General features: G+C 37.5%; 1 protein-coding gene across 9 annotated transcripts in view; it reads left to right on the forward strand.

Moving 5' to 3' along the window:
• The window catches only part of RNF111 (ring finger protein 111), a 108,963-nt gene that overhangs the window by 59,330 nt on the left and 34,246 nt on the right, over window positions 1–15,387 (forward strand). For all 9 annotated transcript variants that reach the window (XM_010339613.3, XM_010339615.3, XM_010339614.3 and 6 more), the window contains exons 3-5: window positions 2,913–3,039; window positions 5,833–5,996; window positions 8,491–8,685. In XM_010339613.3, coding sequence (XP_010337915.1) covers window positions 2,913–3,039; window positions 5,833–5,996; window positions 8,491–8,685 — 486 coding nt within the window. The remainder of the gene's footprint in view (window positions 1–2,912; window positions 3,040–5,832; window positions 5,997–8,490; window positions 8,686–15,387) is intronic.

Below are 15,387 nucleotides of genomic sequence, written 5' to 3' on the forward strand. Positions count from 1 at the left end.
CTAGGTACCTTTCTCTTTGGTTTCCATCTTTTTCTGATCTTTTTCCTTCATGTGTTTTGGGAAGCTATCTAAGCTGTAGTGCTTTATATGCTCTTTATATAACATTAATTCTTTTGCAAGAATCTTGTTTTTTACAGCAATGCCAACAAACAAGATTCTTGCCAAAAGAATTGATGAGTAACATTAATTCCAACAATGTAGTGGGTAACATTGTAACTTCCAGTTTTACCATGGTAATATTTATAGGGCATTTCTTTTTGAACAGTAGCCTTTTTCTTTTTTTTTTTTTTTTTTTTTTTTTTGAGACGGAGTTTCGCTCTTGTTACCCAGGCTGGAGTGCAATGGCGCGATCTCAGCTCACCGCAACCTCCACCTCCTGGGCTCAGGCAATTCTCCTGCCTCAGCCTCCTGAGTAGCTGGGATTACAGGCACGTGCCACCATGCCCAGCTAGTTTTTTGTATTTTTAGTAGAGATGGGGTTTCACCATGTTGACCAGGATGGTCTCGATCTCTCGACCTCGTGATCCACCCGCCTCGGCCTCCCAAAGTGCTGGGATTACAGGCTTGAGCCACCGCGCCCGGCTAGTAGCCTTTTTCTTGATGTCTACAGCATGACTTTTTTTTGTAAATTTCTATGTCTGTGGCCAGAGGACCAACTCCATGTTTTCTAAAAGCCCTAGAGAACATGTTGCAGGTGCCTCTTCTCTATTCTTTTCTGTTTTTCATCTTGGTGAATTATTGGAAGATGATGGTTCCCTGCAAAAGGCCAGATAAAATGGATGAATTTTAAAGTATGTAAATTATACCTCAAAAAAAGTATTTTAAAAGGTAGAATTACCCTTAAACTAGACTCTATATCAAAGGAGTTGAATAGATAACTTCAAAATGGATCAAAATATGCATACTATTTAAGAGAAGTATCAAAAATATTTTAACTGCGTTATTGAGGTGTGATTAATATACTAAAAGCTGAAGGTAGTTAGTGTATATAACTTGATGTGCTTGGAAAGAGGTATAAAACCTGTAAAAACCATTATTACAATCAATGCCGTAGACTTATGTCCATTATCTCCACAAATTTCTTCCTGTCCCCTTGCCTTTGTTTCCTTTTTTTGTTAGAGCACTTAACATGATATACCCTTTTAGCACATTTCTAAACAGAAAATTATTGTTAATGATAGCCCCTATTTGTGCAGTAAGTTTCCAGAACATATTTCTTTTGCATAACTGAAAATTTGAAGAGGTATCAAAAGTTAATGGGGTAAAAAAAGATTTTTCGGCTGGGCATGGTGGCTCAAGCCTGTAACCCAGCACCTTGGGAGGCCAAGATGGGCAGATCACGAGATCAAGAGATTGAGACCATTCTGGCCAACATACTGAAACCTTGTCTCTGCTAAAAATAAAAAAGTAGCCAGGTGTGGTGATGCATGCCTGTGGTCCCAGCTACTTGGGAGGCTGAGGCAGGAGAATCACTTGAACTTGGGAGGTGGAGGTTGCAGTGAGCTGAGATGGCGCCACTGCACTCCAGTCTGATGACAGAGTGAGACTGTCTCAAAAAAAAAAAAAAAGATCTGTAATAAATGTTTTTGTGGTAACTAGTTAGCTGTGGAGAGACAGAGCAGGATTCTATTTATATAATCTTGTCTAATATCAACAAAAACAAGTTCTAGATACAGTAATATAAATCATATTAAAGAAAGACTTCAACCAAGTCTAATTTAATATGTATTCATCTTCTAAACAAGCACACGCTTTCCAAATGTAGAATAATTTAGAAAAGAACATGCATTGAAAAATGACAAATTATGGCCAGGCACGATGGCTCATGTCTGTAATCCCAGCACTTCAGGAGGCTGAGGTGGGTGGATCGCTTTACGTTAGGAGTTCAAAACAAGCCTTGGTAACATGGAGAAAACTCATCTCTACTAAAAAATTAGCCTGGCATGGTGATGTGTACCTGTAGTCCCAGCCACTTGGAAGTCTGAGGGATGAGAATCACTTGAACCCAACGGGCAGAGGAGGTTACAGTAAGCCAAGATCATGTCACTGCATTCCAGCCTGGGCAACAGAGTGAGAGACTGTCTCAAATAAATAAATAAATGACAAATTTCATAACATAAAACTAAAACGCTGCTGTGTGTTTCTTAAAAGAATATGTCACCTAAATGAAAACAGCCTTAGAGAAATCATATACAGCTACTGGAATAACTTTATCTGAGATATTATGGGGTTAATAAATAATGGAATATCATACACAAGATCTATTATATACTACAGATATTATAGGATAAATATATAAGATCTTACAAATTCATATAGAAACCGTTGAACATTTGTAACAAAAGGCATAAAATTCCTAAAAGAGGAAGTAAACATACAAAGAAGTAAAGATTTGACCGGGCGCGGTGGCTCACGCCTGTAATCCCAGCACTTTGGGAGGCCGAGGCTGGTGGATCACGAGGTCAAGAGATCGAGACCATCCTGGTCAACATGGTGAAACCCCGTCTCTACTAAAAATACAAAAATTAGCTGGGCATGGTGGCACGTGCCTGTAATCCCAGCTACTCAGGAGGCTGAGGCAGGAGAATTGCCTGAACCCAGGAGGCGGAGGTTACGGTGAGCCGAGATCGCGCCATTGCACTCCAGCCTGGATAACAAGAGCGAAACTCCGTCTCAAAAAAACAAAAACAAAAAAAAAAAAAAAAAAAAAAAAGAAGTAAAGATTAAAACAGAGATTACCATTTTTTCTGTTTTTTTTCTCCTTGTGTATTTTAAAAAAACTTTTTATTTTGACAGATAAGATTTTTATTTTTGCAATGAATCTCATAGTCTTCAAAGTCAGAATAAAAATTTCTGCCTAATGATTAGCTCACAGGAAGATGCCTTTAAATGTTGTTTCTTTTTGTTTCCAGGAGGCATTGATGAAGATGTTGTGGTGATAGAAGCTTCTTCCACTCCCCAGGTTACTGCCAATGAAGAAATTAATGTTACCTCAACTGACAGTGAAGTGGAGATTGTAACAGTTGGAGAAAGCTATCGGTGAGGTTTGAATTCTTAGTTAAATGTTTGAAATTTTAAATGTGAATATTAAACATGCTTGTGCTGCAAATATATGCATTTAAACAAAAGTTTTTTTGAGACCCAGTTTGAGTATTCATGTATCAAATTAGTGAATTTTTTTTTTTTTTTAAAGAGGCAGAATATTTTTATGTTGCCCAGGCTGGACTTGAATCGCTTGGCTCAAGTGATTCTCCTGTCCTAGCTCTGTGTAGTAGCTAGGACTCTAGTCACATGCCACTGAGCCCATGTAGATTAGTGGTTTTCAAAGCAGGCTGCATTAAACTCACCTGGAGAGATAATAAAATAAAGCTGTATTGTTGCCTAGACTCTTTCCCAGACTTGAACTGGAACTTTAGAGGTTAGCCTTTTTAAAGCACCCCAAGTATACAGTGAGAGTTAAGAATTATTGCTGTAAATAAACAATAATTTTTCTTAATGTTTTATAAAATTGCATTTTTTTAATGGTATGGAGAATTCATGATCTCCTTTGAAATTTAGATGTGAGTAATACATGAGTATTGGGGATGGTACTAAAATTAAAAATGAAAACTATATTAAGAGGTACTGATGTTGAAATAGCCCTTTTTGTTAGAGTCTACTTGTTTCAAGATGTTACTCATTGATACCAGTGAAATTTGTGCTGTTACTGGGTTAGGGCACTGTAATTCAAAACATACTGTTTGCCTCTTTGTCCTTCACTCAGTAATTTCTTCTGTACTCTGAAATAACACATCAGTGAAACATCCTCATTTGTTTTTATAAATAACTGGAAAAGAGATGTTGCCCTATTACAAAATCACTTCAACTCTCCCCTCAAGATATCAACTCCTAACACTGCATTCATCTTACACTTTAGATGATTATAAGTGTTGGTAGTAATAGCAATAAAGAGTTGCTCTGTTACATTTGCTGCACTAAACTAATAAATCTAACAGATGAATCTTAATTTTTGTGTTGTAATGAATTTAAAAGTGCATTTGTCGATTGCATTTTAATATGTTGTTACTGATTTTAAAAGTATTTCTGACATCTGTTACAAACACACTTAGAACACACTTTTTCACTGCCTTTTTTTGCATCGAAGTGCTACTTCCAAAGGCATGGAAGTGAACATTCTATAACATATCCTTGTTTAATTTTTATATGATTTCCCTCAACTCTGATGAAAACTGATAATCATTTTTATGTACCACACTTGTCCTGGCTGTGTGGCTGTAGTGCTTGGTACAAGAGTGACTCAATTTTTATGAGCTGTAAGGACTACTAAAATTACGGACCTGTTTTTCCTTATAGGGCTAGAGGTCTTCTTTTGGACATGGTGATGCCAAGCAGATTCATTGACCTGAGTAATAGATAATGATCTTGAAAAAGACCCAAAGTGTTCACGACTCATTGTTACTTTCCTTATTGTTATCTGGGATATTAACTTTGTTATTGTTTAGCTGGCTTTTGACCCTTTCATTTAAGAGAGTGTTTCTGTGTTTTAGAGTGTTTTGTGTCAGAATTTGATAGTTGCTACTAATCATAGTGGCTACTAATACCTCCTTGAGACTTCCTCATACATCAGGTTTTTTTGCATTTGCTCCGTCTGGTAGAATATGACACTTTCACAGAAGTACTGCAAAGTGGACCTATTACTTCCTTCAGCTATTAACAACTTACCAGAGATAATAGACTGCTCAGTCTCATCATAGACTTGGTTTTTCAAGAATTTTAAGTGGTAATACCTGTCCTCAGATGAAACCATTTTATCCCAAGACACTTGTTTACTCTCACTGCTCAAGCTGTACCACAACTGTTTCTGATATGTGTATCCTGTTTTGACAGTGGCTCAGTAATTAACTATTATAGTCCTTCTTAAGAATTTTATTTTAGAATTTGAACTCCTTTTTAAACTCTTAATTTCGTAATTGTTCTAGTTCAAGTTGTACTGAAAATGTGGAGGCCATTTTTAGCCCACTTTGACCTTTGGAGTTCTCTTCTGAGTGGTTAAGTGCCTACTCTCGATGACCTTTTATATTACAGATCTTTTCTGTAAATACTGACAATAAACTTATAAGCAGTTTTATATTTAGTTTGAGCAGGAGAAAGCCCTTGTGTTTTATTGGCCTCACCTTTCTAAAAGATACATTTTTTTCTCTCGTAGCCTTAGGACTGCATGTTCTACATATTATCCCTGTATATCCTCAGTCCAATCATTATAGTGAGTCCTTAAAAGTATACACACCTGTAAGTAAGTTTAGAACAGTGTAATGCCACACACATACATAAATGAAGTTAGATGTTTAGGGTTTGGAGTCACGTGTTTTAAAAGCATAAAGCAGCTCATGCAAGTGATATTTCTTACAGCTAGCAAACTAATACGTACTTGTGGATGTTTTTAAATGTGTAGGGTGTTATTTTATTCCTTTACCTATAGTGAATAATCTTTGCTATTAACAGAAAATATGAATAGTTTATTATAACCTAGGTAAATACTCAAAGTAACCATGGAAGAGAGAGTAGCATTCTTGAAACAGAATCGTGTATTTTACACTAATGATTGGTACAACATAGCATTTATATTCTTAGGTTAGTTGGTTGGTGATTCATACAGCAAAGTTTACTGAGTGCCGGACATTGTGCTAATCATGATTTTTAATTCTATTACCATTATTTCTTTGGAGAAATGTTGTATGAAAAACAACATTTAGTAAGAAAGGCTTACGGGTGTTTGTGGTGACTAAAAGTTATTTATTTCTATTTACTAACTTAATATTGATGTAATTTAAGGTCTCGTTCAACCCTTGGACACTCCAGATCTCATTGGAGCCAGGGTTCAAGTTCTCATGCAAGTCGGCCACAGGAGCCAAGGAACCGCAGTAGGATTTCTACTGTTATACAGCCCTTGAGGCAGAATGCAGCAGAAGTTGTGGACCTTACCGTTGATGAAGATGGTAAATTGAAGTAGTAACAGTAGAAAATTATAAAGGAGTTTGATAAAAGGAAATCTTAATATGCTAGAAACTCCTCCTACTGCTTACTGATAATATATTAACTACAGGGAAATTGTCAGATATTTTAATCTCACATTTTTAGTTGATATGATATCCTAGGCTTGTAAATTTACATAAAATTTTTTGTGGTTATTGTTTCATTACTTGACAGCTATTTTCTAAGGAAAAAAATATTTTTACAAGTGATAGTTTGAGTTTAGCTCAAATTAGTTTAGTTTGATTTGTAATATGATTATCTTTAACTTGCTGTGAAAAAAATAGAAGCAGCCCTTTTTATATACAAACAAAAAAGCATTATAACTGAATTTTAAATGACTAATACTGGTTTAAAATATCTAGCTTTACTTTTAAAAGTTACGTTATTCCTTAATATTATTGGTACCTTTTTGTGCTGCTCAGTTTTTGTGTTTTATTTTGGCTTACAGCTGTACCCAAGTACTAAGGAAACAAAGCCAGAGTTGGGATACAGAGGTTAGGAAAAGTGGTAGAATTCATGAATATATGAATGAATACATATGTGAATTTGCCCACATATTGAATCATCTTGAGGTATTATTAGTTATATCTTAGGAATTGGTCAGTCATAATTTCCCTAAATGAAAATGGCAAGCCATAGATAAGTTTGTTAGGTTTGGAAGTTAACTATAAATTGGGCAAAGAACATACCAGGTAGATGGAAAGAGGTGATAGGTGGAAAGAGTTAGAGGCCATTGCAATCAGCTCTTTTATGGGCTGTTTGCAGTTTGGGTGGTCATAACTTTCAGAGTACCAATACTGAGTTGTTTATGAAGAGATAAACAGCTGTTTGCATTTCATTCAACAACCTCTGGTTTTTGTTTTGAGACACCGTAAATTATCTGTAAGACAGTGGCTAATGTAATAGGGATTAATTAATGATTACTCAGAGTTAATTAAATACAGGGTGACTATTTTGGAAACTTTTTGTATGTGTTCCAGTGTGACACCTGCTAGCCAGTAAGTAGGAGACGGCGATAGAGTATAGCCTTTTCCTCACTAGAGTAAGTTCAACCAGAAGTTAACACTTTACTGGGTTAAAAGTATTCCAGTGATCAGTAGATACCCTCTTCCTCCCGTAGTTTTTCTCAGTGGAAAGTTTCTCTCTTACTAAAAATAAATCTAAAACTTAAGTACATGAGACCAGTGGTTCTCAACCAGGGGAACTTTTCTCCCCCAGGTGATAATTGGCAATGTCTGCAGACATTTTTGGTTTTCACAGTTAGAGAAGGATGCTACTGACACCTAATCGGTAGAGAACAGTGATGTTGCTAAACATCACAATTCACAGCGCACATCTCCTCCCCACCGAAGAAATGTCTCGCCCAAAATGTTAGTATTGCCAGGATTGAGAAACCCTGGTTAAACTATTTACAAATAAACAGAAGTTCTTCCCCACCTCTTTTTATGTACAAACAATTCACATATACGTTTGTACATAGTAGCATTGAAAGTAGTGTCCCATGTGGACTTATAGGTACTATTTGTACCTAAGTTATTAGCTTTCCATACTGCATTATATAGAAAGTCAGTCTTCTCATTCCACAGCATGTTAAGAGAGCCCCTTTTCAGATTTAATTGTTGTGACTATGCTTCGGATGGGTTTATTCCCATTGTTCTCCATTTTAAGCAACCATTTTACAATTATTTCTTTGAAAGTTAACTCACAAGTTGAAGTCTGTCTGAAATTTCTCTTACTTTCTGACAGAAAAATGTTAATTTTTATGAGAAAGCACTGATGAATATTAATAATTACAAAATTTTCTTTGGAAAACTTACAAAAAGGCATGGAAAGAAGATTAAAACAGATATTAGAAATCTTAGCTAAGGTTAAGTGCTTACTCTCTATAAAGCATCATATGAAGTATGTGATCTCAGTTCATCCTAATGACTGTTCTATGAAGAAAATTCTGTTACTTTTCCAGTTCTGTGAGTGAGGAAATGGAGAATGGTTAAGTAACTTACTCATATTCGTACTGTCAGTGGTAAAATCAGTATTGCTATCCAGACAGTCTTACCCTAGAATCCATATTGTGTCAAAGTGTGGTTTGTAACATTGTTCTGACAACTTGTGACCATATGTATGTGCCTAGCAAGGAACTTTTACTTCCCTTTTACTCTTTTCTTCTTTGTGATAGATCAGAGAACGTATTTAGAAAGCTACCTGAAAACGGTTATCACCTAAATTATTGGAATGTGGTTACAAGTCTTAGATTTTTAAAAATGCAGTAATATTTTAGTAACATGTCAGTTTGATATTGCAGTTTAGCTTTATGAAAGCTTTCTTTACAATATTTTTAGAGAGTTTGTATTTTTAAAATTTGTTTATTAATTATCATAAACACATTAGCTTTGATTAAAATACACCCCTTTGTCTAATTTGTTTTGAAATGCTAAGTTGACATTTTGTATTTTGTAGAACCTACTGTAGTACCTACCACTTCTGCAAGAATGGAATCACAAGCTACTAGCGCTTCCATTAACAATTCAAATCCATCTACCTCTGAGCAGGCCTCTGATACTGCTTCAGCTGTCAGCAGTAGCCAACCTTCAACAGTGTCAGAGACTTCAGCTACTCTTACAAGCAATAGTACCACTGGCACTTCTATAGGAGGTATGTAAAAAAGTTTGGGAGAGAAGACTTTCTGTCATTACTTTTGTTAGGAAAAGTACTGTTTTTAAGTCTAAGATTTTAGCTGTATTAATAAGAGAGTATTCTTACTTTATAATAAACTTCATATGTCAGCAAGATAGTCTTTATTATAATTAGGCTGATTTCGTCGTTTGTGTGCTGTATGTGACCAGATTATATAGCTTAAATAAGAGAGCTTGGGGAGAGGTAAATGGCTGACACCAAAAGCATGAGCAACAAAAGCAAAAGTAGGTAAGTTGGACATTATCAAAATTTAAAACTTTTGTGTATTAAAGGAAATTATCAAGATAGTCAAAGATAGCCTATAGAATGGAAGACAGATACTGCAAATGGTATATCTGATAAGCACTTTCGAATTCAGAATCTACAAAGCACTCTTTTTTTTTTCAGAGATGGAGTTTTGCTCTTGTTGCCCAGGCTGGAATGCGGTAGTGCAATCTTTGCTCACCACAACCTCCGCCTCCTGGGTTCAAGCAATTCTTCTGCTTCAGCCTCCGGAGTAGCTGGGATTACAGGCGGCCGCCACCACGCCCGGCTATTTTTTTGTATTTTTAGTAGAGAGGGGATTTTCCCATGTTGGTCAGGCTGGTCTTGAACTCCTGACCTCAGGTGATCTGCCCACCTTGGCCTTCCAAAGTGCTAGGATTACAGGCATGAGCCACCACGCCTGGCCTACAAAGCCACTCTTTTTTTTTTTTTTTTTTTTTTATGAGAGGGAGTTTCGCTCTTGTTACCCAGGCTGGAGTGCAATGGCGCGATCTCGGCTCACCGCAACCTCTGCCTCCTGGGTTCAGGCAATTCTCCTGCCTCAGCCTCCTGAGTAGCTGGGATTACAGGCACGCGCTACCATGCCCAGCTAATTTTTTGTATTTTTGGTAGAGACGGGGTTTCACCATGTTGACCAGGATGGTCTTGATCTCTTGACCTCGTGATCCACCCGCCTCGGCCTCCCAAAGTGCTGGGATTACAGGCTTGAGCCACCGCGCCCGGCCAAAGCCACTCTTAAAACAGGCCAGGTGTGGTGGCTCATGCCTGTAATTCCAGTACATTGGAAGGTTGAGGTGGGAGGATTGCTTGAGGCCGGGAGTTTGAGACCAGCCTGGCTAACATGGCAAAACCCTATCTCTATTTATGATTAAAAAATAAAAAAGTAAAAACAAAAAAACCCCAACCCAACAGAAAGACAACCCAATTTTAAAATGAGAAAGGATTGAATAAACATTTCTGAAGGAGCTATACAAATGACCAAGAAGCACAAGGTGCTGAACATCAGTAATCATAAGGGAGATGCAACTGAAAACCGCCATGAGATACCACTTGACACCCACTAGGGTATCTGTAATTACAACACAAACAAAAATAGAAAATCATCAGTGTTGGCAAAGATGTAGAGAACTTGGAACCCTTGAGAATTGGTTGTAGGAATACAACACGGTGCAACTGCTGAGGAAAACTCTTTGATAGTTCCTCAGAAAGTTAAATTAGAATTACCATTGGATGCACTAAGTCTACTCCTTAGGTATTTTCCCAAAATAATTGAGAATGGGGATGGGAGTTTTAAAATTTTTAATGATGTCTGTTTTTTGGGGTTTTTTGGTTATTGTTTGTTCTTTTGGTGTCATATCTAAGAAACCATTGCCTAATCCAAGGTCACAAATATTTATGCCAGAGTTTTCTTTACAGTTTTAGCTCTTATATCAAGCTAGTTACTATGTTTCAGTTAGCAGTGATACCACTAGGACTCTCTCAAGTTGTTAACTGAGTCTTAAACTAGCTGTCTTTTGTTTTTGGATAATGGTATAGAGATAGGAACTTGCTAACTGCTTACCAATAGGGACACTGTAGACCCTGTAGCTTGTGGATTGACCAAGTCACCATTAATAATGAAACCATCTTATATTTTCCATCACTTTTTGCTTTTAATAGTGTCTCATTTAATTCTTTTAATATTCATATAATTTACTTTTAGCATTAGAAAACTACGTGTAGCTGGATCAGGAAATACTTTCTCCTCTGGAAAACTGAGGGCAGAATTGAGAAACATTCTCAAGGAGATTTCCCAGGAGTGTCTTTCTTTTTAGTCCAGGCTAGTTGTGAAGTCCTGAGCTCAGGTGATCCACCTACCTCAGCCTCCGGAGTAGCTGGGACTACCAGTGTGAACCACTGTGTCCAGTAAGGGTGTCTTTTAAATACATTCTCTGAAAAAATGTAGACAGAAATGAAATGGGTTTTTTATTTCAGTTGTCGAATACATACTTTTTCCTTAGCTTGTTACTTGGGTATCTTAAAAAAAAAAAGTCCTTGACATCATGAAACTCATGCCTGTAATCCCAGCTCTTTGGGATGCCAAGACGGTTGGGTCACTTGAGCCCAGGAATTGAAGACCAGCCTAGACAACATGGTGAAACTTTGTCTCAAAAAAAAAAAAAAAAAGCCAGGCACGGTGTCTCACATCTGTAATCCCAGCACTTTGGAAGGCTGAGTCAGGCAGATGATTAGGTGAGGAGATTGAGACCATCCTGGCTAACATGGTGAAACCCTGTCTCTACTAAAAATACAAAAAATTAGCCGGGCATGGGGGCAGGTGCCTATAGTCCCAGCTACCCAGGAGGCTGAGGCAGGAGAATCTCTTGAACCTGAGAGGTGGAGGTTGCAGTGAGCCAAGACAGCACCATAGCACTCCAGCCTGGACCACGGAGCATGTCTCAAAAAAAAAAAAAAAAAACAACCCAGAAAATTGTAGAAATTAGTAAGGTGTGGTAACACACACCTGTAATCCCAACTACTTGGAGACTAAGTCTGTAGAATCATGTGATCCTGAGGAGTTGAGGCTGCAGTGATCCTCAGTGGCACCACTGCACTCGAGCCCAGGTAACAGAGCAAGACCCTGTTTCAAAAAATAAAAAAAATTCTTGATGTTGGCATTTCTCTTGCCATTTCAGAAATGAAGAAATCTGAGAAGTTAAGTACCTTGAACAAAATCGTAGTAATCTTTGAGGCAAGGATTTGACTTCTCATTGACTCCTGTCTCCTGTTACAGGTTTATGTAGCATTATTCCTTTTTTTTTTTTAAACGGGCTGACTCTGTCATCCAGGCTGGTATGCAGTGGTGCAGTCTTGGCTCACTGCAGTCTCCACCTCCAGGGCTCAACCTGATCCTCCCTAGTAGTTGGGGGACCACAGGCATGCACCACTAAGCCCGACTAATTTCTGTGTTTTTGTAGAGATGGAATTTTGCCATGTTGCCCACACTGACCTGTCTTCTGGCCTCGAGTGATCCACCTCCCTTACCCTTCCAAAGTGCTGGGATTACAGGTGTGAACTACCACGCTTGGCCTATCTGTAGTATTATTCTTACATAGATTTTATGTGATACAATCCCAACTTTATTTCAGAATAATCCAAAAGCATTTATATATAAATCTTTGTTCTTTCACAAGTCAGATTTAATTTCTGAGCATCTTGGCTACAGTCCTAAATGGGTCTCTCTTAAGGTCCATTTTCTTCCAGGACCCTATGGAACATTAGTTAAACTGTTTTCTCCACAACCTGTCCTTACCTTTTACCTTTTTGCATATTTCCAACCCTCATATTCAAGCCATCTAGCTTCACACTTACCCAAGTTTCTCCATAAATTTATGGGTTCTAATCGTGGGCTTTCTGTAGGAAATCACCATAGTATTAGTGTATCTTGATCAGCTTCCTTTCCTTCCGCTAAGTGCCTATTTCAAAACATTCTCCTTTTCCTCAAGGTTTTGATTCCCCAGGGGAAAATTAAATAAATAAATAAATGAAAGTTCTTAAGCATGAACTCCCACAACTTCCAACACCTGAAAAACTTTTATGGGTCTCTACCTGTCCTCTTTTACTAATTCTCAGTCTCCTAACTCCTTCCTCTCCCTTCCATTTCCTTTATCTGTCCTCTACCTCTTATCCTTTTCTTTGTCCTAACCTTGCTTTAACAGTGAACTTCCCCACGTCCTCAGCATCTTCTCTGGTTTCATTTCCTTAGTACATGCACATATATACTTGTGTTAGGTCTATGTACTTTTAAGTGTATTTTTGTCACACTAAACTCTTTCCTCTAATGGGCTTCTGACTCTTTTCATAATGAATAAACACAATCTTTTAAAATCTGACAGTAGTCTCCTTTTCATAATTGATTTTCTTCCCAGGACTGTGTTTTCATACCCCTTCTCTCTAGCCCATTTCATTAACTGCAAGTGTTGTCATCTATCACTAATATGCTGATGTCTCTTTCTCCTGTGTTTTTTGACCACCCTATTTGTTTTAAACTTTTTTTTTTTCGAGACAGGGTCTTGCTTTGTCACCTAGGCTGGAGTGCAGTCTCCCTGCAGCCTCCACTTCCCAGGCTCAAGCAGTCCTCCTGCATCAGTCCCCCAAGCTGGGACTAAAGGCACGCTCCACCACACTTGGCCAATTTATGTACTTTTTTGTAGAGATTTTTGCCGTGTTGCCTAGGCTGGTCTTGAACTCCTGGACTCAAGCAATTCACTCGTCTCTGCTTCCCAGAGGGCTGAGATTACAAGCGTGAGCCATCACGCATGGCCATTTTAGACTTTCGTGTCCAGTTGCCTCTTGGACATCTGTCCTGGACCAATCTGCACCCAGTTCAAACTCTGTGTGCCAGAAATAGCTCATTATCTGCCTGACCTCTCCGTGTGGTCCTTGTGTTATGCATACATGATAGCTTATATATTCATTTTTTAAATCATTTTTCCTTTTTGTGTGTGTGTATTTTTTTTTTGCTTCTTTTTTTTAATATTCATTTGTTTAACAAATATTTATTGATGGCACACTATATGTCAGGCAGTGGAAACAAAACAGATAAGTTTTTGTTCTAACAGAGCTTACATTCTAGTGGATAACAATAGATAACATTTGTTGAGCCGATAATGTTGGCCAGTGGAGTTATCTGTCATAACTCTGATTTTTGCAGTGACTAATGAGGCAGATTTTATTACTCTTATTCTACAGGTGAAGTAACACATCCAAGGATATATGGTAGTGGAAGAAGAATTCAAACCTAGGCAGTCTGGTGTGGCACCGGTACTTTTCCCCATTATGAAATGGAAGACTGAGAAATCTTGGCACTACTGTTGACTTTGGGCCAGATAGTACTTACAGTGGGAGATAGGGAAGGGCTGTGCATTATAGGATATTTAGCAGCATCCTTGGCTTCTTAGCCTCTAAATTCCAGTAACACCACCTCCCTTCCAATTGTGGCACCAAAAATGTCTGCAGGCATTGCCAGATTTGGGGGACAGCATTGCTTTATGCTATACTAGAAACCAGTGTTTCTGTTCTAATACTGGTTGATTTGTATCCTAAATTGTCTCCATGCTTGATGATGAGCTCCTTAAGGACCAAAGAGCAAGTGCTTCTCTTCTTGGCACTTAACTACATGAGTGCATGCCTCTTTTCCCTTGTGAATTTAACTTTAGAAAGTGCTTATTGAGCCACCTACGTTGTGCAAGCATGTTTCTGGTTGCTAGAGATAAAAACGGCAAAGGCAGATAATACTGTAAGTTATGTCAAAGGCCAGGACTTTCATTTTCACCTTTATCATCCAGTGCCTTTTGTAGATCTTTTACCATGTCTTTATTACGTGTAGTAAGTCTGTTGAATGAATGATTCAATTCATGCCTGCATCTCAGTAATCCTGCTAGAGTTACTGAAGGCACTTCTAGGAGGGACTTTAATCAAATTATTGTCACTGGGCTGTGGAGTTAATTTCCCTGTTGCAGGTTCATGATTGTTCGTTTTTACTGGGCTCTCTGTGAGTTAATTTTCATAGAAAAGGAAGTTTTATTTACTGAATCTGCTATCTTTGTATTTCAGCTCTAATTTATGGCAGTTTTATTTAGGTAGTAACTCTTGAATGAGAGGCGAATTGGTTGTCTTTACTTGGGGATGCAAGCCGATTTGAGAAAAAAGGTTCTGGACAATAAGAAAAGAGACTATTTAGCTGGAAGGCAAATCTGTTGCCTAGGAAGTAGAGCTATAAGATCAGTCTTCTTTTTGAAGTCATACTGTTAATTATTTTATGCCTTAAGTATATGTTCAGCCTTAAATATATTATGTTCATTGTGCTTACTCTTCTCTCAATCTGATTTTTATATTCAAAATGCTGGAAGGCAAAAGGAGACAATCTATTTCTGAACAGATACATGTCATATCTATCACTTTAGTGATGGTTACAAACTCATATCCTGACTTTTAGAGTCTCATGTAATCTTCAAATAACTTGGTTTGTAAAATTAAAAGTGTCAGAATTGGAAGGAACCATGAAGGTCATTTAGTGTATCCCAGTGAGTGAATTTAGTGTCCCAAAGGTTTTCAACCTTTTTTTTCTGATGTAATACACAATAAATGACATTGACTTGTATAACACTTTTACATAGGGACTAAGATAAAATCCTGAAAATGCTGTAGCAAGTAAACCTACTGAAATAATGAGTAATTTGTTACACATATTATAATTTAGAGGAAACAGTTACTTAATGTTGGGTTCAGCATAGCCCTGAAAGACTGTTGATTGTGGTCAGTTCCTGATATGCTACTTTTAACTTTGTCTAGGTTATTCAAGACATTTGGAATGCAAGTGAATGAAAGTAACATAATTATAGAACTGACTTTGAA

This window comes from Saimiri boliviensis, chromosome 2 (genome assembly GCF_048565385.1).
Source record: "Saimiri boliviensis isolate mSaiBol1 chromosome 2, mSaiBol1.pri, whole genome shotgun sequence".
Taxonomy (NCBI): domain Eukaryota; kingdom Metazoa; phylum Chordata; class Mammalia; order Primates; family Cebidae; genus Saimiri; species Saimiri boliviensis.